This window comes from Fusarium flagelliforme (assembly GCF_020744385.1).
Source record: "Fusarium flagelliforme strain FIESC 12 MPI-CAGE-AA-0113 chromosome Unknown B0J16scaffold_1, whole genome shotgun sequence".
Classification (NCBI taxonomy): domain Eukaryota; kingdom Fungi; phylum Ascomycota; class Sordariomycetes; order Hypocreales; family Nectriaceae; genus Fusarium; species Fusarium flagelliforme.
In genome coordinates, this window is record NW_025763503.1 from 3,533,524 (window position 1) to 3,557,557 (window position 24,034).

At 49.5% G+C, this 24,034-nt stretch overlaps 6 protein-coding genes across 6 annotated transcripts; 2 read left to right on the forward strand and 4 right to left on the reverse strand.

Annotated features, from left to right (window-relative positions):
* The first annotated feature begins 129 nt into the window (after positions 1–129).
* Positions 130–1,809, forward strand: B0J16DRAFT_20246 (Per1-like-domain-containing protein). Its single transcript, XM_046122977.1, has 4 exons — positions 130–361; positions 410–458; positions 517–1,276; positions 1,328–1,809. The coding sequence occupies exons 1-4, from the start codon at positions 236–238 to the stop codon at positions 1,383–1,385; spliced, it is 993 nt and encodes a 330-aa protein (XP_045989118.1). The 5' UTR covers positions 130–235; the 3' UTR covers positions 1,386–1,809.
* Positions 1,716–3,530, reverse strand: B0J16DRAFT_20243 (uncharacterized protein). The gene is made up of 3 exons (XM_046122976.1): positions 3,305–3,530; positions 2,572–3,241; positions 1,716–2,518 (listed from the first exon to the last, which is right to left on the reverse strand). Exons 2-3 carry the CDS (start codon positions 3,229–3,231, stop codon positions 1,952–1,954), a joined length of 1,227 nt encoding a protein of 408 aa, XP_045989119.1. The 5' UTR covers positions 3,232–3,241; positions 3,305–3,530; the 3' UTR covers positions 1,716–1,951.
* A 1,411-nt stretch (positions 3,531–4,941) lies between these two features.
* Positions 4,942–7,276, reverse strand: B0J16DRAFT_20276 (Aldehyde/histidinol dehydrogenase). The gene is made up of 2 exons (XM_046122978.1): positions 6,622–7,276; positions 4,942–6,554 (listed from the first exon to the last, which is right to left on the reverse strand). Exons 1-2 carry the CDS (start codon positions 6,856–6,858, stop codon positions 5,061–5,063), a joined length of 1,731 nt encoding a protein of 576 aa, XP_045989120.1. The 5' UTR covers positions 6,859–7,276; the 3' UTR covers positions 4,942–5,060.
* A 669-nt stretch (positions 7,277–7,945) lies between these two features.
* Positions 7,946–11,366, reverse strand: B0J16DRAFT_328278 (uncharacterized protein). Its single transcript, XM_046126218.1, has 5 exons — positions 9,952–11,366; positions 9,757–9,892; positions 9,510–9,706; positions 9,321–9,461; positions 7,946–9,263 (listed from the first exon to the last, which is right to left on the reverse strand). Exons 1-5 carry the CDS (start codon positions 11,011–11,013, stop codon positions 8,403–8,405), a joined length of 2,397 nt encoding a protein of 798 aa, XP_045989121.1. The 5' UTR covers positions 11,014–11,366; the 3' UTR covers positions 7,946–8,402.
* Positions 11,367–17,333: 5,967 nt separating this feature from the next.
* Positions 17,334–21,610, forward strand: B0J16DRAFT_20334 (uncharacterized protein). The gene is made up of 2 exons (XM_046122979.1): positions 17,334–20,240; positions 20,291–21,610. Exons 1-2 carry the CDS (start codon positions 17,650–17,652, stop codon positions 21,390–21,392), a joined length of 3,693 nt encoding a protein of 1,230 aa, XP_045989122.1. The 5' UTR covers positions 17,334–17,649; the 3' UTR covers positions 21,393–21,610.
* Positions 21,611–22,107: 497 nt separating this feature from the next.
* On the reverse strand, positions 22,108–23,358 carry B0J16DRAFT_313809 (Mss4-like protein; the record flags this gene model as incomplete). Its single annotated transcript, XM_046125152.1, has 1 exon — positions 22,108–23,358. The coding sequence occupies one exon, from the start codon at positions 23,356–23,358 to the stop codon at positions 22,108–22,110; it is 1,251 nt and encodes a 416-aa protein (XP_045989123.1).
* Positions 23,359–24,034: the final 676 nt, after the last annotated feature.

Genomic DNA, 24,034 nt, shown 5'->3' on the forward strand with positions numbered 1-24,034 from the left:
CAGACAGCAAACAATGATGCTCTTCCCCACAAAAGCTAACTGCAGATTACCAGCCAATCAAGGTTCTGAAACGCCAACGTTACGTCCGGGTTCTTGCCAGTGAGCCACATCGTCAACTGGAGCAAGGTAGTACCTTATTTAGGTACATAGAGTCTCTTCCCCCTCTCTCATGCAGATTTACATTTAATTGTTCCAACTTCTTTCCCCTCGCCATAAATACGTCGATGCGCTCGCAATGACAACTCAAAGGGGGCGGCCATGGGCGCGGATTATATCCTTGACCGTCCTCGTTCTTGCTCTTGCAGCTACAGTTAGTGCTTCAAAAGGCGACAGGTTGCCAGAATTCAAGGACTGTCTCAAGGTAATGAGAGCCACAGCGCAAAGCGGCCAGCGACTAATAGCATGATAGGTCTGCAACGCAGAAAACTGCGCCTCAGATAAACCACACACTCCGATCCGTACGTGTCTTCGATCCTGCCATCACAGCAATTGGCTAATGTGTCTTTCCGTCAACAGCTGTTCTACATCGTCTCCTATTATGGAATTGCGCCAGCGAATGCGACTATGCCTGCCAGCATATAGTGACGGGCCAACGAATGACCACCGGTCTCTCGGTCGAACAATTCTACGGGAAGTGGCCTTTCTACCGATTTCTCGGCATGCAGGAACCCTTTAGTGTCCTGTTTTCGCTGGGCAATCTCTGGGCGCACTGGGATGGCTTGAAGAAGGTCCAAGCCAGGATACCAACCTCATACTCTATGCGGATATTCTATGATTGGCTGGCATATGTTGGCATTGCTTCTTGGACGTTCAGCTCTATCTTCCATACCCGCGACTTCCGCGTCACCGAGGAGCTCGACTACTTTGCTGCTGGTGCCAGTGTCCTGTATGGCCTATACTATACAGTTGTGAGGGTCTTCAGGCTCGATAAGCGCACACCTCGAAAGCGTACCGCACTCCGAGTCTGGTCGCTCCTTTGTGCCTCCATGTTTCTTGGCCATATCTCGTTCTTGAAGTTCGTTCGTTGGGATTATACCTACAACATGGCCGCGAATGTGGCAGCAGGTATTGTACAAAATGCTCTCTGGACATGGTTCAGTTTCAAGAGATATAGAGAATCAAGACGCATGTGGGCAGTCTGGCCTGGTTTTGTGGTTGCTTGGGTCATATTTGCCATGAGCATGGAGCTCTTTGACTTCCCACCTTGGCTGGGTTGTATCGATGCTCACAGCCTTTGGCATTTTATGACTATTGGGCCAACCGTCTTGTGGTACAAGTAAGTGGTCGTACGTTTCGACTCTTTCGCTACATTGCTAACAATAAACAGTTTCCTCGTCAAGGACGCTCGAGACGATATGGCTAACAGCCAGAGGCTCAAGCTTTAGTAGCCATTATACTTGTACCACTACCAGAACAATAACAGCTTATAAAACTAATTTAATGGTTGATATCTGTCATACCTATTTCTTTGTGATTTGAGGATTCGCTACTCGCGTCGGTATTTATCCCGGTCAATCTATCAATATACACAATCTCAACCTTGACTTCACAATTTCACAGTGAAGGACGGCAGTGTAGTTTCAGTACTTAGTATTGCGTCTTCATTTATTAAGCTCTTCTCTAGGTAGTAAATACTTGTAAGAAGGAAATATTTTTGCATCGAAGAGGTGCATTATCTAAGAACAAGCGCCAGTCGTGATAAGTAGAAGGAACGACATCAACCAAGAACCCCACCCTCCTTCCATTAAATTAATGATCAAGAAGTACCCATCCATTTTTTAACGTTTCCCTTTCCCAACACCCCAATGTCCAAAAAGTAAACCCAACATTTATATGCCTTGACCGTTAAATTCCCTTCTTTCGGACCGGTACAGGTACCAGGCGATTCTTACTTCCCTCGAAGCCAATGACAGTGCCGGTTTTAACCGTTCAACGTCTTTCTTGATGAGGCTCATGTGCTGAGGAGGTCACGCACTGATAACCCACGGCCCTTAGAGTCCCGGCGATCGTTGTTCAACATCAACAGTGCCGCCATGGCCTCTTGATCCAACTCGCTTTGAGGATTAAGTGCTGGGCTTGTCAAGGCCGACCCTGGCGCTGAGGCGTCACTACGAGCATAATGTGGTGCTCCATATATCTGCGGGCCAAAAGCGGGCGATGCGCCGGCAGAAACGCTATAACTGTATCGACGATGTTCTGTTGATGCTGAAGAGTAAGACTGCGCTCGATGGCGAGAGTCTTGGGGTGGAAGAGCGGGAGACACGGATGGATGGCGGGCACTTTGATCAGGCATCGCGTTCAGTGCAGGTGACGTGACATCAGAATCCTCCATCTCAACATCATCATCATCACCAGCTGGATCGCCTTGAAAAGTTGGGTGGAATTCACGAATAGACGGCAACCGCTCTCGACCCGTAGGCGTTTGACGACCGGACTCTGTTTGGTCGTTGTCTTCATCCTGTTGTGCTTTCAATTTGGAGACGCAATCCTCCAAATACCGAATATATTCAATCGAGGCCTAAATATAAGCTGGTCAGCAATCATCTTCAGCATAAACATCGGACGGCGTACCTGAAGAATGGATAGCTTATGCATATCTCCCGTACAAGCTGGGATCATGCCCTTAAGTACAGCAAACTCCTCATTCATTTTACTTCGCCGCCGACGTTCGATCAGACTGTGTGCAGTTTTTCTTGCAATTTTCCGTCCTGCTGCACTTGTGGCACTGGGCTGCTTCTTCTTCGACTTGTCATCCGTGACTGCTTCTCCTGTGGGTACTGCAGAAGCTTTTGAGTTAGCTGCCGGCGTTGTGGTTTTCGCAGCTGCGTTGCCTTTGCCTGTCGTCTTGGCCTTTTCTTTGTTGGAATTATCGCCGCTTCCCTCCTGTCGAGGTTTCATCTGGATAATCTTCCGAGATCGAGTTGGCGGAGGCGGCAGGGCAAATGAGTTATCTTTGCCATCTCTGGCAGCCGATGAACGACGTCGAGCCTTTACAGCCTCGGCCGGCTGCATTGGATATGTCGTGCCTGGTGAAGTAGTGCCGACTTGGCGCGACTTTGCATCTGTTGGCGAAACCTGTGATGGTATCGTGGGCGATGTGCGAGATGCGTCATGGATCGCTGGAGGCGGCAGCTCGAAAGAGAGCTGGAAAGAAGCGAGTTGTTGAGTTCCGTCCTTTCCCTGGATGTCGGATGAGGAGCCAGGAGTGGGTGGGAGGCCTGGTCGGGGCATGTTGAGGATGCTGGGAGGAGTTCTCTGTTACAACACAGTTGGCACGATGAGTGGTGTTGGTGCCAAGACGAACATATGAGAGCCTGAGGAAGAATAATGGCGGCGGGTTTCGTCAAGGAGCCAATGAACAAAAGTCAGGAGAGCAATTGGAACCGTTGCTGCTCTGAAACCAAGCCAATAATGAATGGATCAAGCTGTTCGTTCAGGCCGCTTGTGAGAGAGACAATGATAACACTCTTGTCGAGCGGCAGGGCACAGAGATATGGATTGGTCGGAGAGTAGGGTATGTTTGTGCGATATTCTTAAAGGGTAAGCAAGTTCCAGTCTCTCTTTAGAGACAGCATACGGGCATGGGGCAAAAGATACTAAATTGATTACTGGAAACACACTGGTAGGCGTGCTCCAGCGATACAGAGACGGAGCCGACACATGCAGACACGAACACGCAGCGCTACAACGCCTCCCCAGTCCCAAAAGCGCAAGAGTTGCACGACTGAGCCCCCTGTTCGCTCCGGTTCAGCGCAAGGAGATGCAAACTACATCGCAGGCTTTGTCCAACTTGAACCTAGAACGACCGGGTTGAAGGGATGTAAGTTCATGGACCAAGCATCATCGAGGAAATGGTCGCGTGCTCTATTTGGTGATGAGCGAATCAGCGTGGGGGATTGACCAACGTGGTCCAAGTAGGCTTTTCGGTGGGCAGGGGTCCAGTCTCGGAAACACAGAACGAGGCTTAGGTTGGCGTCTATGCTTGATGGAGAAAGACGGAAAGTTACTGGGATTTCGTACAGGAGGGCACGAGGGGCGGTAGCTTGTGCTACATTGGCAGCTGTTGACTCGAGTTTGAAGGTTAAGGTACCATGATGGCTCATCATGATGGTGTAAGTCGAGGCTAAAGGTAAGTCAGCACAGTTCCTGACACATGAAAATGATCATTTTCAGTGACACAATTGGAATTGAAGTTGAGAACTACGCGGGGTCAAAATGCCAAACAATTCCCCAGACAAATTGTCCTTCGTCTTGGGTTTGGTTCAAACAAACGTTTGGGTCAGAACATGAGTCTGCCAGTCTGTGAGCGAGAGTAAGCCGGGGGAGGGGAGGGGGGGCTTTGGATCTCCAATCTGTCTCCAATCTTCAACTCCACCTCCGCCATTCCACAACATCAACTCCACAAGCCTATTGAAGCCAGGACTCATGCTTCACTCGGTTTCCAATTAGGCAAAGATAAACAGCCAGTGCAAGAGGGCACGTGTCCCATGTGAACTCTGCGAGCTTCCAGACTCAAGACTCGGTTCTAAAGTGATAAGACCCGGGTCTTTACGACATTCAATTTAACCAGTAAGAGAGGAGAAGGTTGCAACTAAAAAAATTGGCTTTATTATTCGTCCTTGGACTTAATTGAGCACGTGCGCGTCTTTGAGACGTCGATGACTTTTCTATCATACAGCAACACACTCGGCCACTTTCCCCAATTCCACATGGGAATCCCACCCATCACCATCTTGTGTGAGCCAACGTGGGGAGAGACCCTGGAGCGGCTCTTAGCCAAGAACCTACCCCTGACACGCCGCAGACCCACGAACAAGGCTTGATCACCCAAATAGGCAGCGAGTCAAGATCCTTGAACTGGTTCCTCAGCTTATCAACAACAAATTGACTTGATCGATATGCGGTCTGTTCTGTTGTCCGGTGTGTTTTCTTTCCTTTTATGTCGTGGGCGATAGCCCTGATGGAGTATGTATATATGCATTTCCACCTAGGTCATTCATGTCGTATCATATCATCCGAACTCCACTCTATCCTTTAAATTTTGGGTATATGTTCGGCACTTAGACCTCGTTGCTGGGGTAGGTGATCTTGGTGGTAGGAGTGAACTCCTCCTTGATGGCGCGAACATTGACGAAGCGAGTCAGGAGGTTCTGGCTACCAGCCTTGTCGTTGGTACCGGAGGCACGAGAGCCACCGAAGGGCTGCTGGCCGACAACGGCACCAGTGCTCTTGCAGTTGACGTAGAAGTTACCAGCGGCGTTGCGGAGGTGCTCCTCAGCGAAGCGAGAAGCCTCACGGTCAGCAGCGAAGACAGCACCAGTCAGGCCGTAGTCAGAGGTGGTCTCGATGAGCTTGCAGACATCGGCAATGGCGTTAGGGGCGGCGTCATCGTAAATGTAGGTGGTGAGGATAGGACCGAAGAACTCAGTAGAGAAGAACTTGTGGTTGGGGTTGGTGGTGGCGTAGATGGTAGGGTGGACGTAGTAACCCTTGGAAGAGTCGTACTTGCCACCGACAACGAGCTCAAGGTCCTTGTCGTTCTTGGCCTCGTCGATAGCACCAGAGAGCTTCTTGAAGGAAGCCTCGTGGATGACGGGACCCATGAAGTTGGAGTACTCAGTAGGGTTGCCGATCTTGATGGCCTCAACCTCAGCAATCAGCTTCTCCTTGAACTCGGGCCACATGGACTTGGGGACATAGCAACGAGAGGTGGCACTGCACTTCTGGCCCTGGAACTCGAAAGCACCACGGACGGTCTGCTTGACAGCGTTGTCAATCTCAGCAGTAGGGTCGATCAAGTGGAAGTTCTTGCCACCAGTCTCACCAACGACACGGGGGTAGCCGCGGTATCGGCCCTCAGCAATACCCTGACCGATGGTGCCGTAGAGCTGACGGAAGACGCTGGTACTGCCAGTGTAGTGGAGGGCAGCGAACTCCTTGTGCTCGAGAACAACCTTGGTGATGTCGACAGGGTTACCAGGGACGAACTGGATAACGTCCTTGGGGAGACCAGCCTCGATCAGGATCTGGTAGACGAGCCAGTTGGAGGCAATGGCGAAGTCACTGGGCTTCCAGACGACGACGTTACCGAGGAGAGCAGGGGCACCGGGCAGGTTACCGGCGATGGCAGTGAAGTTGAAGGGGCTGACAGCGTAGACGAAACCCTCAAGGGCACGGTACTCGAGACGGTTCCAGACACCGGGAGAGTGGTGCTCAGGCTGGATGCTGTAGAGCTGCTCAGCGTAGTGGACGTTGAAGCGGAGGAAGTCAGCCAGCTCAGCGGCAGCATCGATCTCAGCTTGCCAAGCGTTCTTGCCCTGGCCGAGCATGGTAGCGGCCATGATGTCGTAGCGGTACTTGGTGGAGATCAGGTCAGCGGCCTTGAGGAAGACAGCAGCTCGGTCGGCGAAGGGGAGGGCCTCCCAGGCGGGCTTGGCAGCCAGAGCAGCGTCAATGGCGGCTGAGACATCGGCAGTGGTGGCAGTGTGGTAAGAGGCGACGGTGGTGGCATGGTCGGCAGGGTTCTGCTGCTTGGAGAGGGCAGAAGCCTTGATCTACGAGATCTCGTGTTAGCTATGGTTCTTATGATAGTGGTCGAGTAGGCGTTTGTAGCCAACTTACCTGCTTGCCGCCAACAACGACGGGAACCTCGATGGGAAGCTGCTTCTGGAGCTTCTCAATGGCAGCGGTCAAACCCTGTCGCTGCTCACTGCCCTTGGCGTAGTGCTGGTTGGGCTCGTTGAAGACCTTGGGGGTCTTGAAAGAAGCCAGAGTCGCAGCAGTTCGCAGCTGCTGGGTTCGGGCTGCGGTGCGAAGACCCTGAGCACCAGCCCGGTTAAGGAACATCATGGAAGACATTATGTGATGTTTTGTGTTTGTTCTTCGTTATCGGGGGAGTCGTCGAGGAGGGGTATCACAAAAAGCAAAATCAGAGGTTCGACGACGATCGAAGATGGAAGATGAAGAGAAAGGAAAAGAAAAAAGAGGAGGGGAAAGAAGATGATGGGGAAAGGAAGTAGGTATAAGAAGAAATCCAGTTGCTGTACTGTATTGACTGTACTGACTAACAGAAATTCCGAATTCAGATGCAATATCACGACTCAAGACCCAGACCTCGCGTAGCAAATCCTCCTCGATCCGTCAAAAAAGTGAACTGCCGCCGCTCGCCACGCGAGCTAAGCTAAACAAGCTACTCTCCATCCTATCAATGCCTCTGTTTTCTTAGAGGCTCTATCTTTCTTCTCCAGTTAGAGCTAAAGATCGCGGCTTATCACGGCCTAAAAAGAATCTGTGTGGGGAATGGGCACATGACGTCGCCTGTATTCCCCCAGCTACGGTCAGCCCGGGGATCAATATTGATTGGTCAATGGCCATTTTCTATGCTGGGGCCGATCTCGGCAGATGGGGCATGGCTCGTTATCTTTTGTTGCCCGCGAAGAGCCGCACCCGCAGGCATCGTATTTGTATCACCGAAACAGGGCCTTTTTTTTTTGTTCTAGAATTTCCAAGTACTAACGCAAACAGGTGCCACTAGATTAGTAGACCGTGAGTTCTCACCCATATATGAGAACTCTACTCGAATATGAGAGATACCCAACTCACCTAACATTCATGACTCAACAAGGTATTCAACTAAAGTCAGTTATTTCCAGCATGTATCTCCATCTCCAGGAAAGCCAAGGATGAGAGCTCTAGTTTAGTTAACTGGGGGTCTCTGATAAACCTACATATGGCCGCGCTTTTCCGAACGTGGGGTACTTTGACGGTCATGTGCTAGGTACAGTATCTCGTCTTGGTACAGGTAGCGGCGGCATTAGAAGCATTTCACATCAAAGACTTTACCTCTTTTGACTTGGCGAGCCTGGGGAAGAAATTTTCCTTATCTGCTACGATGTGATACATGCAAGACATGGTTCGGTTTTGCATGATACCTCGACACATCATAATGTAAGAATAGAATGAATTAGGTATAGACTATAAACAATGAGTACTTCAATACTTGTCTCATCAAACCGTCGCATGTCCCGAATAAGCTCAGTCAGGCAAACAGTAATGTCAAGACTCCAGCCACCCACATCTTCCAACCGCTATTTCGTGTACTTTTAATGTCAAAGGCAATTACCTTCAACGGGTATAAACAAACAGAAACTACCCCATGGGAACATTGCCTCTCTCGCTGGTTGGCTGGGTACCTTTTATCCCTGCCCAGGCTCTCTCTCATCCCTCTGTTCAAGCCATTTTCGTCCTTTTCGTTTCGCCCTTCGCAAGCCGTCGTCGGCCCGGCCCCGCATACGTCGGACCCACCCCGTTATTGCTTTCCAGCCGGTCGCACCGGCTCGAGTATTGAGTTTGTCAACGGTATGGCTATCATATTCATCCCGTTCAGAAGCCTTTAAGTCCTCCTAATGCTGGCTTCCTGACGTGACTGACGTTCTAGGGGTGTTTGGCTCATCTCTCTGTCGGTAGTTGAGTAATGGCACCGTCAATCCATACATCTCTGTTCGACCCTCCTTATCGTGCTGGTCGATCTCCACGTTGATACACACATCAAGCGTTCCGTCGTTGGCCTTGCCATGAGTTTGTCGCGATGCTGCCCTGTGTGTTGTTCCAGCCTGAACTTCTCCCTTGTGAAGGACCTTGTGGCCGTCATTGCCCAAAAAGTTCTGCTCCGAGGTCTCAGTTCCGTTCTCATTTACACTGCCGTTGGCAACCCCTGGATTGTTGGGTGAGTTCTCGGTGATGGTCGCAAAGTTACGGCTGGGCATTGTGCAGCTGTTATGGTTAGCTGTCTTGCTGGAGTTGCCAGGGTCCTTGTCAAACAGGTCCAGCAAAGTCTCGTCAGTCTTGGCGTTCAAGTGATGGATTTTATTTCTTCTGGCCAGAAGGTTTGCAACAGCCTGCGGTGGTGGCTTGTTGACAATGGCCGAGGAAACGACATTCACCATGTAGCGGTGATCCTCCTCCGCGGGAATCTTGAGGTCGGGGTTCGAGTAGAAACGTCCCAGCGCAGCCAGATGCACATCGCCTCCCAGGATGGTCACGCGAACATTGAACTCGGCAGCGACCCTCTGAAGTTCAACCATCAGCTCACGCCTCTCTTTCTTGTGCGTTCTCGCAGTGTAGTGGTCATCCAGATCGTCCAACAGATCAATACTACCGTCAAATTGGTTAAACAAACTTCCTCCAATGCCGAATCGTCGGTTGAGGATCTTGATAGGGCCCATAACTGGACTACGGAAGATGTTCTCAAGCCAAGTCAAGCGCTAAAACATGTTAGTCTGACGGCTGGTAACTATTTTGTTCTGTATCAAAACACATACCGGATACGCAATGGGAATACCAAGGAGCAGAATTACGTGCTTGATTGGCTGTCCTGCTGCCGCTGCCGCTTCGAGCTCCGAACGGAGTCTTGCCCAGATCTTCTTGTATGTCTCGGGGTAATTGACTTGGTGACGTGTGCGCTGTGCTTCGAGTTAGCTACTGTTTCTCTTGGAACGCGATGTACTGACCTCTACTCGTGCATCAATACCAACAAGAGCAATACGAGCTCCAAGACGGGTATAGATGTTATAAGAACGTTCAGCGACATATGGACCAGGATGGTCACCGACAATGTACTCGGGCGACTTGATCATTGGCGCAACGTAGGTATCAATGAGCTGATTAGGATCAGGTCCTTGGGTGGCTGCTTCGAGAGCGGCATGGTCTGTCGCACATCAGTATGAATAATGTCAAGAGTGAATGGAGCTATCCTACCGGAAGTGTATGTTGATGCAGGAGGTGGCAAATGATGCTGGAAGAGCATGTAGTATTTGTGAGCAGTACCGCCAATACCACGAAACACGTCGCATTGCATGAAATCGTCGACATATGAGCCAAATCCGTCAATAATCTGAAAATTGTCAGTCATGTGCTACTGCCGTCGCTCACGCAATCGCGTTCCAGACTTACATCATGGTCATCCCAGATGTTAATCTGGGGGATTTGACCGTTGACACCAGCAAAGGGGTCAAGGTTGTACCAACGGATATAGTTCTTCAGGTAGTAGTCATCACATTCAGCACGCAGTGTCTCGGGGAAGGGATAATGTCTTCGCTTCTTGGGGTTACTGATGTCAGTCCATTGGCGTAGAGGACCATCGACTCGGATTCCATCGTTGTAGATCTGATCGCCACCACCAATCATGACATGAAAAGGGATCTCGCGATGCTTTCGTGTAACGTCATTCCATAGACACGGGCCGCTCCAAGCTTCCTCATCGGTTCCAACACTGAAACCGTTGCACGAGTGGAACATCATGCGAAAAGACTCGGTTGCGGCGGGTACAAAGAATCGGTTTACTCGAGGCTTGTGCTCGCTTGAGAAGCGCATTTCAGGCAGAGAATAGTCGTAGCCACATTCGGTGTCCTGGACCGGGACACTGATATTGAAAGCCCAGAAAGTATTGCGTGGGTCAGAGTAGAGACAATGTCCGTCTACACGCACCTCCTCGCTTGCTCCATTGGTTACGTTGTTGCCCTCTGGGAGAGTGACAGCTAGGTTGAGCGTCAAGTAGGGCTGATGCAGAGGAATCTTGCCGCCGCCCTCCACAACAACCAGTACACTGCCGTGCCAGCGTCCCTCGTTCATATGGCGATAGTTCAGGAGGGGACCGCAAACAATTGTCTTTCCATCGGGGGCATTCTCTCCTTGGGGACCTTGGCCGGCATGGCTTTGGCCTACATTATCGCCCACAACGGATCCATTGACATCGCCAGCGGCAGCGGTGATGGGTCTGTATTTTCCGGTTTCGCGGTTCTCGTCTTCTGGCTCCATGCGCGACTGGTTGAGGAAGTCTACAAGGTCGCCCGTAGCTGTATTCTCTTGGTGAGGATCTCGCGGAGGACCTTGGCCAGAGAGCTGCGAGGCATGCGCAGCATAAGCAGAAGATTCCTGGTGTCGCCAGCGACTAGACGACGCATATGGATTGCGCTGCGACTCTGTGGTCGTGGGTCTTTCTCCAACGTTTGCCATCTTGTGAATCTGGTCGCAAGAAACAGCTGTATGCTGCTTTTCGGGAGCTTATATATGGAGGCCTCCGGCTGTGGTGGGTGTGGTACAGGATAGATCGTCGCAACTTTTATGGATTAATATCGGGTGGGAAAATCGACGACGCGGGTTGTCACTAAACGCGACGAGGACAATAGTCCAAGGTAATGCGAAGTCTTCAATACAGAACGTGCACTGCTATGGAAGCCCAAAACAAGACTCTGCAATGAATGCTACAAGAAAGAAAATGACAATGTCCGGGAGAAAACCTCGAGGGTAAGACCGACGAGAGGATTTTAGTCTAACGGTAAGACACCAAGACACGAAAGCACAGCACAACTGGATGATGACGCAGGTGCAACCAGACACATCCCGCCAGTTGGTGCAGGGGTCATGGGGCAGTTGCGATAAGGGACTTTGTAAACACCAAGAGGAAGGTACTTTCCTCTATTCCGTGCATGCCATGTACCAATTGCTGTTAGATCCATTGTCACCACTGGCTCCTCCATCAGCTGTTCAGCGACACAAACATAACTCCATCAAGTAACAAGACTCGAGAAAACCCCATTGAGGCACAGACTAAAATTATACACTATACGGACACAGCAATGAGGATCAGGGAATTGGATGGGATGAGATGGCGCCAAGCACATCGTCAAGTCCCTCATTGGTCAGCCGGTTACAGTGGAAGCGATCCCTGGGAGAATCCAGGGAACCCAAGACACCGACTTGTTATCAAGCTCCTATGGACCTGAGTTGGCCAGGATATGAACCCTTACTCGACGGTTGACGGGGTAATGAGTGTACCATCTAATTTTCCAGCATGAAGATGGACTTGGCTAAAGGGCATCTTATCTGACCTAATTCTACGGTTAAAGACGAGTACATAGACTCGTATCAATCATGTGCTTTGATATTTGTTGGCCATGTTTATCGAGAGAGCAACATGAAACAGGAACAATCCACACATCGACGCCATCTAATTTCGAACCCCGCCAAGATCTACATACCGATTCATTACATTAGAGTCATGGATAAATCCTCTTTCATTTGTCGATGAATCTCACCTACCCGGGAGGGTTTATCGAGATCTTCTGGTAATCCATTCTAGCTTCCATCATCATTTATCAATTGTCTTCAGTCCAGCGACCCCCAGACACACTCAATATTAAGCTAGAAGTTAAGCATGAATATCTGGGTGACGTCATTTAATTATTCTCTTTCTCGATTTTGCTATCTGTACCTTCCTAGTTGAGTAGGCTTGCTCTTCAATATGTGGTGTTTTTAAGTGATTTTCGACTTATTGGATCTAGGTAGCCGTGATCAAACTACCGACCTAGTACTCAATTGTAATGACTGGTACAAAAACGCACAAGTCAGCATCGAAAGTGGACATTGTAGGCACCAACTGGTAAAATAGTGAAAGATGTTGAGGAGCTCCTGCCAGCTCCAGTTCTCGTGACGTCCCCACTAGTTATTACATAAGCAGACAACCATCTTATCAACCTCAAAATTTTCCACGAAATTTTAATTCTTCCACAACTCTCACAATGCATTGTTCTTGAGCAACGCCGAATTATCGGCCACCATTGAACTACAGCACAAGGTCCCTCGCGATCAAACCTGGGCCAGCTCAAGATCACAGCATCAGGTCCGACAAGGAGTACGCACACGAGCATGCGGTTGCGATTGACCGACTCGTACGTGGTTCAACCTATCGTCCCGATGGCACAAGATCTCAAATACGAGTGACCCAGGCAAGGTTATCCAGGTAGGTGATTTCTCGGTGAAACAGTGAAGTGCAGTGAAAACTGCACAAACGGCATTAGTGTGTACAGCAAATGGGCTCTTTCTATGCTCGCCTTGCTGAAGGAATTTTCTTCGTGCCAAGATTGATATCCCCCTACTATTACCAAACACCTCTGTTCTTGTAATCCCACAGACACTGGTGCATGAAGCTAGGGGTACATGCCATTACAATGGACATGTTACTTTTGCCAACAAATACAATTCTCCAACGTGAAGCACGCCCCGACGGCTGCAAGAATGGTGATACTGTCACTGGAGATGCCCCCTCGCATAGGCCAGCCCAGCCGTGTTGTTTTCCAACATGGGAACCCCAGGAAGCTTGCAGAGCAAGTACGTACTCGACTGCCAAGTTTGACGTTGTGAACCCCTAATCGGCCAAACTCCTTAGGTTACATGTAAGGATGGAAAATACAGCATGCAGCCCGCATATTGGACGATTTTCCAAAGGCCAAGCAAGACAAGCCTTGTTGGGTGGTTGTCGAATTGCTGAGAAGCCCACATCACCGCACGCTTGCGGACTTGGTATCAGACAAAAAAAGATGCGGTGGGCAAAAAGACAATAAGAGCCACATTAGGGGTCGCATTGGACCAACAGACAGCCTGGTCAGTGCATACAGGTCCATCAAGTTGGAACTCTGACTACCTCGGATTCAGCCGACCAGGGATCCAGAACAGCATCTGTGGTTATTCGCCAGGTCGTAGCCAAGGTCCTATCGTTTTCCATCTCTTCGGTTCAATTACCCAGCCTGGACAAGGTAGCCCTACGATTGATCGAAGGTGCACATACATGCACATACATACATACGCACGGCGATACAGCTGAGAGAATGGGGCTACAGAAAAGGGCCTCAACCGTATTCCAGAGCTGAACAGCGTGATGCGATGCATGCATGCAAGGGAAACCAAAAGTGAAATCGGTCGCGAAGTTGTGCCTCCAGCTTATATGGGCTGTACCCTGCTCTGCAGTTCGGTGTACTGATAATCAGATACTTTGCCTGCACTACTGCACCAGGCGCAGCCGCAGCCGCAACCGCAGCCCCATTATGGTACAGTAAGCAAAAAGAGAAGATAAAGCTGGGGAAATCTGATTGCTAGTTCTGTATCCGTAGAACATGGCATGGATGACATGACACAACATGACGGAACAGACAAGATGGAGAATCCTCCTGTCACCGCCAAGTTCCCAACGGAACAGACGACCAATAGACCTTGCACGTGTATCCGTAGTTCTACAAGGCGCATGGCATGAATAAGCATCATCACAAGTTTACGGTTGTGAAACCGAGAATGCCATGTTGACAAGCAGAATTCCGGATTACCAATTCGAGACCGAATACCTTGTACGGACAACAAGAAACATTTCTCCCCAGAACAGACAGTACCATACCAGACCAGACCAGATAACTGAGACATATAGTCGGAACATAGACACGTGCGGAACAGGCGCCTCTTTCTTCAAATCTAAAATTGCATTACCATAGCTAGGTCGGATAAGGATGGTGATGTAGCATCCAGTCTCCAGATTCTAGGCTTGATCAGGTAAATGTATTCAGAACAGTTAATGAACGTCATCAACACGTTGTATGAACAATGAATACAAAGAGGTACTTTTGGGTGGGGCTAGTGAGAAATGAGCTGCTGCTGCGTGCTCCAAGAAACATCCCATCCTATCCCATCCATAGGCCATCGCTTAAAGGACCCCTTTCTCGGAGTCTGAGCTTTCCGAATCCTGTCTATCTTGATGTACTTTGTGACATGTTATCCAATCAACTGCCATTTGCTTCTGTGTTCTAGATACCTACCTACCTACATACCGGCGCAGTACTGCATTGCAGTTGCATGAGTAAGGCACGTATTTACAAGAACCAAAACAATCCAATGAGCGGTAAAAAAGAATTTGATATGTCCGGCCGCGGAGAAAAACCTACGCTCTTAGGTCCCTTTTTTTTTGTCGGGCGGGTACAGAACTTCAGCTACAGCACGGCATGACGATGGCCCAGCGATTGGCTTTACAGCCGACTTTCAACGGCGGCTCTAGTTTTTTAACTTAGTGAGAGCCGGCTCCATGCACAATTTAGAACGACCCGAGCCTTTTCCAGTCACAGTTAATAAGATAAAATCAAATCATCTAAAAAATTACCTCGTTTTCTTTTTTTCTTCCTTATCAGCTAGATACGTTACTAGTTTAGGGGGGTTAACCTTTTGGCCCATGTTTCGCTCGTTACCTTTTTTGCAGTGTGCAGTGACTCTATCGGCCCTCAATCTCGGACAACTCCATTAAATAATTCCACTTTAGAATGAACCATACTCCTTGCTGAGCCAACAATCGTCGATTTCCAATCATGTGAAAATTGATGAATTTCGTCTGTTGTCAAGCCCGGGTGACACAATGTCAATACGTTCTTGGCTTATCAACTGTACATACCGATCAGGTATGTACCCGTTAAACTGTCAGCCCGTCCCGTAGATCTTCTTCAACCGTAGAGATGAAGCCCCCGTTGCTATGCCCATCACATCCAGTCAGAATAAAACTTGAGACGACAAGAGTCAGCCTCAACGGCAAGATCCACCAGCGGTTGTCATGGGCCTGGACTGGGCTTTTGCTTTGGTCCATTGAACCCACTAACGAAATCTCAGCCGGACAGGCAACCGGATGGTTGAACGAATAATTGAGACATAGAATATGTATGTTAGAATAACAAAAACATAGTTGCAGACATAGATTAGTCTGACATGCACATGCTATTGTTTCATCCTCTTGCTATTATCACTCAAAGTGACTTGCTTGTCTCTTAATGGGTCACTTAACCATGGATCAAACTCATGATCTCCATCCAACAAGGCCGAGTTGCTTCATTTAGCCAACCAGACGAGAACCGTCTCGATCCTCGGAGCTAAGAGTCAGGGGGCTTATAGATATACAATCGACGATCTAACTTTATCGCTCTTTTTGCGATGTACAAGTGAAAGCTTGAATGTATTCACAATGTCACTGGGGAAAAAACTTGGAAGTTGAGGGTTCCGAAACACTTGTTTCACAGATTTGGGGTTGAGAAATACCATGATATTCGCGCTTCTTTTCGCTATAACAAGGCTATTATTATATGCGTGAACAGACGGGTAATATCCTCCGAGTTTTGTCGGTCTTCATTTGTAATGAATGAATTCAGTTGTTGAGGAGTACCTACATCAGAGGAAAGTCTAATTTACTCTGCGCCTCGTCCACCGCCACCAAAGCTAAGCTTCGCTTCGATATACATATCGCCATCTATGCACTGTCAGATACATATAAGGTTAGCTACCTCTAGCTAGATTTCTGAAATATCAGACTCAGTGTCAGACGAGAATCATGGTACAGATCGGAACAAAACCTTGATCAAGAAGAATGAATGAATGATTGCCCCCGACCTCGTCTCACTGCGTCTCACTCTGCTTCGTTGTCAATACCGTTAAGAGATAGCGCGCAATAATGTGATGACTTTCCATGGGTGTTGCATTCGGCTCCGTCCAATCTTTCTGTAATCTGTGCCTCTTCAGCTCCTTGTACCGCCAGGCTTCGACCCCTGGAGAAGGAGAGTGCCGTGGCCTTTAACGAATAGCATCTCGTCGACATGAAGGTCGTGCACTAGGCTGATTTCTATGTACCAGGAGTGTGCCTTGATTTCCAAGTCTGTACTGTATCTAAAAGCATCTCGAGGTTTCTACGATACACAACACTAGATTCAATGCAATGCAATGTAATGCAACAGCGGGCGCATCCCCTCTTGTCTAATGTTTCACCGGGGAATATGTAGGTTTGTGCGATCATGATCTTGTGTGATTCAATCAATCAATTATTGTTCTAGCTGCTGAACTAAACAATAAGCGACTTCCCAAAAGAATGCCATAAGAAGCGCTCAGACTTGACGTCTCTCATCAATGACGTTCTTGTTCATTTCAGAGGCGTTGATCGAAATTGGATGGATCCCGCCTCGCTCATAGGTAATTAAATTTAGGTACAGTATTGCACGGGGGTTGACAGCGGTTCATCTGCTGAAGCTGCAATCAATTACAGCGCTCCACCACGCCAATGCTTTCACCCTGTCCTGACTTTCTTACATGGAGTCTTTCCTTTCTGTCTAGAAACAACACAGACCAGGAGCAGGAAAGGAACCCAACACCTAATTATTCCATCTCTTAATCCGTGCGTCGCCCCATTCTGACAAGACAAACAGCCCGCAGCCCCTTCTGGGCATAGCCTCATTTCGTTTTGGGGGACCTCCTTGTACCGTACTGACCTGACTGCGCTGTACCTACAGGCTACAGTCAGTACAGCCCGGTACAACGCCAGCTGGACGGATACTTCGGCCTCCCTACGGGTTCCCTGTCAATCACCTCCTCCGTCTTGCCGCGCTACACCCCCGGCTAGTCCGCGGCGATCCTGTATGTGGAGGTTGCAGGTTGCAGCTGCAGGTCGCACTAGTGAGAGAAGGTACTCTCGAGTCCACACTTTATACTAGGCTAGGCCTGCATTGCACTGCGCTGCGCTGAACTGCAGTTCAGTTGTATTCTGCCTATTGAATCGAAACCCTGAGAAGCCTTGTCTTTCTTTCTTTCAAACCACTTCGAATCTTTCACATCCAATTGCAGTCCCCCCGACATATACTCATACCTCTGCCGGACAGAGAAGCATCGAATAATGGTCAACTGAGATAGAATTTATTTGCTTTGTTAATTCTTCTTATACGGTCGGCTTTCCAGCAAGAGAAGCATAAACCTGCGGGACGCTTCTCTCGTTGAAGCCTACCTGGTACTTAACCGTTCTGTCATGAGATGAGTGGTCCTACCATGATAATGGCTCCGGCCGTCGAATCCTCGTCTCCCTTCTCCAGGTCTCAATCCAGCCCAGACCTGGGGCTTCTCTCACTATCTTCTCTCGAAAAACCTTCATCCTCAACATCAACATCAACGACGTCGACACCGCAGCGCGAGAAGATTCCCGATTCCAAATCATTACCCAACTTTGACCTTCCCACCTTCAATGTTGATTTTGACCTCGATACCAGCCTTGATACGACCGTTTTCCAGCCCGAGGAGCAACAGGCTGAGACGAAAGCGCCACCACCACCTACAATCGTTGAAACAAAAGAGGCGCCTGAAGAAAATTCACGATTCAGACACGCCAGAAAAAGAACAAGCTCGCTCATCGACACTCGAGGCTGGCTCCAAAGCTCTAAGAGCACGTCGGATCTTCACAACCTTCGCGAAGACCCTCCTCGACCGACCACATCGGCAGGAGACAAGAAATTTGGCGATGGATCGATTGGAAATCTGAAACCAACAGACAAACCCCTGACGAAATCCGAGTCTTTTGTCAACTTCGCCAAACGCTCATGGAGACCTTCTCGCTCCCCTTCGCCTATGAAGAATGCCGACTCTACCAAAGAAGATGAGGAGTCTGGGCGCAGCCGATCCGAGAGCACAACATCAATGAAATTGACAAAGACTCGCAAACGCCCTGGTTTGACCGTCGATCAAGTGGATAAGAACAAGTCGAGCGACTCGCTTAAATCTGCTGCCCCTAAAGCCTTCTCCCGAGCGAGCAGCTACTTTTCAAAGCTCAAACAGAAACAAGCGGGCTTGTCCAAGCTCAATACGAACACCGACTCCGACACCAGCTGTGCTTCCTCGGCCACAAGCCTCGCGCCACCAGCTTCGACCATCACAGAAGAGCACACACCGCAATCTTCCGCCTACGATACCACATCTGCTACGACTGTTACTGATGAGTCTTCTGTTGAGATGCCGCCTCAGCAGAGAGACGTGCTGTGGTCGTCTTTCAAGGCGATCGACGAGGATTTTAAGGGGTTCCTTGCCAAGAGCACCGCCCAGCGAATGTCGCAGGTTCAGACACAACTCTTACCGTTCCTCCGGAGTACCATGGATCATGAATCAACAAAGAAGCTTTGCGCTGAAGATGTTGACCGAAGAGCAACAATTCTGAATAAGTGGTGGATTTCGATCTTGGAGATGTTGGACGGTCAAGCTCCCCAACCTGTACCTGGTGTCGACCGCCCGGTATTGTTCGACGCGGCAACGCTCCTTATGATGCGCCTCGAATGGCGACAAGCTACTTCCTATTTCTTACCGCTCTCCAACCGATCGCCAGCCGAGCGAGTTCGAGCCCGATCCATGACTAACTCGTCCAATTCATCTATTACGTCTAGTCAAGCAGCATTCCTCGAAGAGTCGGCTGAGCATAATGTTAGAACTATGTTTGTTACCAACCTGGTAAAACAGATGGGGTTTGTAGTGGATAAGCTTTCGCTTCGTCATACACCCGCCAGCCTGGTCAACTTTGCAGGAAAGGCCTGCGCGTACGCCTTCTTTTTCGCGCCTGGTGTTGCCGATATTCTGATTAGGCTTTGGGGTCTTTCTCCTGAATTGATTAGACGCGTTGCCGATGAGCTCGGTCTGCCACGGAAAAACAAGGGTGAGAGCGATGATATTGCAGCTTTGTTTCCTCCAACCATTGGCGTATTTGCCTGGACCTCGCCAAAGGGTATGTGGGATAGCCTTAAGAAGGTTCCCAGATTGCCGATGCTGGTGTCTCGAATTCCTTGGACAGGTCCCTGGGCGGCTCGCTGGAAAGGTCGCGATACTGATGTCTTCTTCATTTTCGTCAAGTACTTCCACATCCTATCCGAACAGTTCATGCCCCCCGGGCTGCCTCTCCTAGAAAAAGCAAGGTCTCCCGGGTTCGCTCTTGTTCAGGCACAGCTTCTGTACGTGCTGGACACAACCATCCACCGCCAAGCACCCATGGATGGTGGTTTTAACCCCGCTGCCATGGACGGCATGTCAGGTGCCGATGCCGCAATGGCCCTGCCTCTTCCTATGAGCAATGTCATGAGGGGCATGGCTGAGAACCGATGCATCATGCTGTTGAAAGATTATCTCTCGGACGACTCCCTTGACATCGCTGGGGCTCGACACACGTTTGCGGAGACCTTCGCCACCATGATGAAGGCAGCAACCCGAAGAGTTTCAATGTACAACCATCCTGCCTGTTTCACCCTGTGCGACTTTTTGGAGGAAGTTCTCGTACTCTACAGCGAATTCGAGGACCCAGATAGTTCTGACAGCTATCTCGACTGGCCATTCTGGTTTGATGTTTGCCAAAAGGTCATGGGCTCTTTCAACACCATGTCTGAGATTCGAATGTTGGCCCTGGTTTATTCGATATGGGACGCCATCTCAAGAGACCCTGTGCGCAAGTTGGCAGTTTGCAAGGATTGGCTGCTTACTGAAGAGACTTTCAATGAGTTCTTCAACCACTGGTGCCCGATGGTTCGGGCTTACTACCAGCGTTTGCTGTGTTGGCGAATGTGCCGAGACTCAGGAACGCTGGATGAGGTTGATGGGTAAGCATATCGAGTACTCCGCATCTTGCATTCTTACTAATTGGTCATAGTCAAATCTTCGTTCTTGTGGCTGAGCGACTTCAGACAACGTGGTCTCACTATCTGCATATCAAGCACACTGCCGAACATGAAGAACGGATCGCACCCTCGACTGCCCCGGTAAACCCAGCCCCAGGAAAACGCTTCATGATTATTCGCCAGGAAATCAACGTACCTCAGCCTGGCTTGTATATGGGCAGTTTCGACTCGTTCGCCAAGCTTCCTAATAGCGAGAATAGCGTTCTCAATGGCCTGCCGCCTGACTCTTCGAGACAGGATGGCAGAAAGCGATGGTCGCTACTGGGCAAAGTACTTTCCCTCGGTGGTAATGCAAACTCTGGCTGGGACGATGACTTCCAAACCGTTCGTCGTGAGACTGCAGAGTCCCGTGCTTCAACATCGAACAGACTTGCCACCAACAATCACAAGCCCCGCGCCTCTGAGGATGACTCTTTGTACTCCCAGCCCACCTACGAGGAGCCGAAGTTTGTTTTCAAGTTTGTTCTTGCTTGGCAACAACAGGCAGGGCCCCTCCGAGAGCGCTTTCTGACTCGCCCTCGACTTCCTGGCCCGGCACAGACCCGCATCAGTGGGCCGTTACGAGTCAACGGCTTTACTGTACCTACTGGATATTCGGCACCCACACGCAAGTTTTCAGGTAGTCCTCAGCAGGGTCTTATTGACAATGCTAAGAATGCCAGCATGCTGAACTCGGCCATCGAGCAAAGTGGCCCCCCAAGACTTGAACTCACGCTCTCAGGCTCGAGTGACGAATCGGATAGCCCCCATAACCCCAAGGGCAGCCCATCACCGTCACCGTCACCGTCACCGTCACCTGCACCGTCGCAACCTCATTCGCAGTCGGCATCACCATCGGCATCACCTAATCCTAACGCGGGTTTGCAAACTGATGCCGCGGTGCAGCCTGTGAAACCTGCTGGCCTTTACGTTAAGAACTCAGTCTATGCTGGAAGGGCACTCTCCGAGTGGGCACAAGTCGTTTTTGAATGCAATAACTTCGTCGAACGCCGCCGCGATGAAGGGATGGAAAATCTTTGTGACGTGGAAATCCCCATTCTTGGAGTTGAGGGTTTCCGCAAGGTCGGAGGCTAAAAGCTATGAATCTAAGATACCCCAACTACTAAGCACAGCACATTTATGCTATACGTTCTTTTGCATACATGATTCTCTTTACCTTGTTATTACATGCATCAGCAGTGGATGGGCATATCTACTTTTTCTGCACAAACACCCCAATATTGTCATCGGTCATCCTGGGATGCCTTTCTTGCATTAAATCAAACCCAGTGGGGCTGGCGTGGATCGCGGCATTGTTTCGAGTCCATCCCCACGATTTGTTCGTTTGTCTAAGGATTTAAATGGTACTTGGGTTACATGTCTTTGGATGTTCAGGCGTTTGAGGGAAAGCAACAACTGGACCGTTTTGCTTCATTTTGTCATTTATCATATATCAAGTCGCCACAGGCGGTACATTCGGGGCAGGTCTTTTTAGGTCAAGGGGAATAGGCAAACAGGGAAGGAGTAGGGATGCAATTGAAAAAGCCTTATAGCGAGCACGGCTACATGTACGGAGCGATGGTTTTCTCAGTGCAACATCATGTGTACATATCATATTGGCTGGGCGTCAGGGGGTCAGAAGAACTGGCCTCCGAGAGCATAACAGACGAAATAATTTGGTCACCTTTTGCTAGTTTATTTCTGTACCCTAAGCTTTAGAGGACATTTTCTAATGATAATGGCTGCAATGAAATATCTAGTCTCTTGAGTGCTACTGTGCTTCAAATGAGGGTAGTTGCTCATCATCGTCCTACCAGCCAGCTACCATCAAACTCCCGAATCTCTTCATCTTTGGCTTGATTGCTTCATACCTCATGCGAGCAGCCTCCGACATTAATTCCTCTCGGTCAGGATAATACTCCTCAAAGGAAGGTTTGCCATCATTGGCAGCCAGCCAGCTCGGGCGACTGCGCGTGTAGATGTGCACATCTGGCTTGATCTCCCAAGGCTTATCCAGTGTCCCAACGCGTACATACGCCAGATGGGGCCCTCCATCCCCATAGTAACTCCACATCGAAATAGTACACTTTGGGCATCTCCAAACTGTCTGTCCTACGCCAGACTCTGTCGGGATACATGCACCGAACCTGGCTTCAGGCGCAAGGGTAGCATCGCGAGCAGACTCGGCCATGGTGAGCCCTGCGAAGGCAGGCTGTACGGCTGTGGGAACAGGGGTTGGGTTGGAGGGTGTGCCTGCATTTGAGGAAGGCTCTCCGCTCATTAGCTGTAAACGATCTCTTTCAATGATCGCATTGAGGGAGAAAGCAGATCCTGTTAGGCGCTGACAGGCGGTGCAGTAGCAGCAGTGAACGAGGAGAAATGATGTGGTGATTTTGTAGCGAGCATAACCGCAGGCGCAGCCACCTTCGAGAGGTAGTGTATCCGTATCATCAATCCCAATAGTGGAGTTGTTTATGGTAGATAGGCTGCTCATGGCAGGCGAGTTAGTCATGGTGGGTAAGCTATCCATGTCAGGCAAGTTGTTCATGTTGTCTATAGCGGACAAGGTGTTTATGTCCGGTGGGTTGTTTATGGTAGGCAATGTGTTTATATCAGGTAAGTTGCCCATGCCGGTCAAGTTATCCATGCCGGGTAAGATGTTTAGATCAGGTAAGTAACACGTGCCAGTCGAAGTATCCATGTCGGTCGAGTTGTCCATGGCAGGCAAGGTATTTATATCAGGTAAGTTGCCTATGTCAGTTGAGCTGTCCATGGTAGGCAAGTTGTCCATAGCGGACGAGGTGTTCATATCAGGTAAGTTATTTATGTCCGGTGCGTTATCCATGGTAGGCGAGGTATCCATATCAGGTAAGTTTTCTGTACTGGATAGTTTGCTCATATCGAGCAAGTCCTCTATGCCGAGCAAGTCATTCGTGTCGGACGAGTTGTTCATAGACGGAGAGTTGTCTACGGCGGGTAAGTTGCTCACGGCAGGCGTGCTGGTCACCGCAGGCGACTTGCTCATGTCGGGCGAGTTGCCCCTGGTAGGTGAGTTGGCCATGGTGGTGATTTGTTGATGGGGGGTTAAGTTGTTCAAAGTGATCAAGCTGCTGAAGTTGTTAAAGTGAGAGTGAGGATGGAGGAGGAAGTGAGAAGAAGAAACGAGGTTAAGAGAAGAGCCCAGGCAACAAGAGAAGAAGGAGCAAACAGCTGACAAACTACCTACCTACCTACTTACGTACCTAGACCATGGCTTGAATATCTACCTACTAATCCATTAAGTAAGGAACAACCGTGTCAGAAGAACAATTCTGTGTGATTACTTCCCTTTTATTTAATTCACTCTTGGGCTTCGCTAAGACCATGTCTTGTCCAACGAAAGCGGGGTGACAAGAGCTGGCCAGTGAGAAGGAGCGACACGGCCTAATTAGGAAATTGGTAAAAGACCTCACTTACTGGGGACACCAACGAGACTTTGCCCCTATGATCTAGATAAGGACGAGAGAGGAGTTAATTTTTATAAAGGGGAGAAACCAGTTATGTTAGTAGAGATTGAACAGCTCGCCTTCCACTCTCTAAAAACAACAAAAACAAAAACTCAGTGCACCTCATGTACCACATTGCATGCTCTTTAATGTAAGCCACCGACCCGAAGGTGCTTTGTGCGCTGCCAATTTAATATGTACGGATGGACTGGGAAGCTCGCCCAGTCAAACCTCGACAGTCGAAATTGGAGT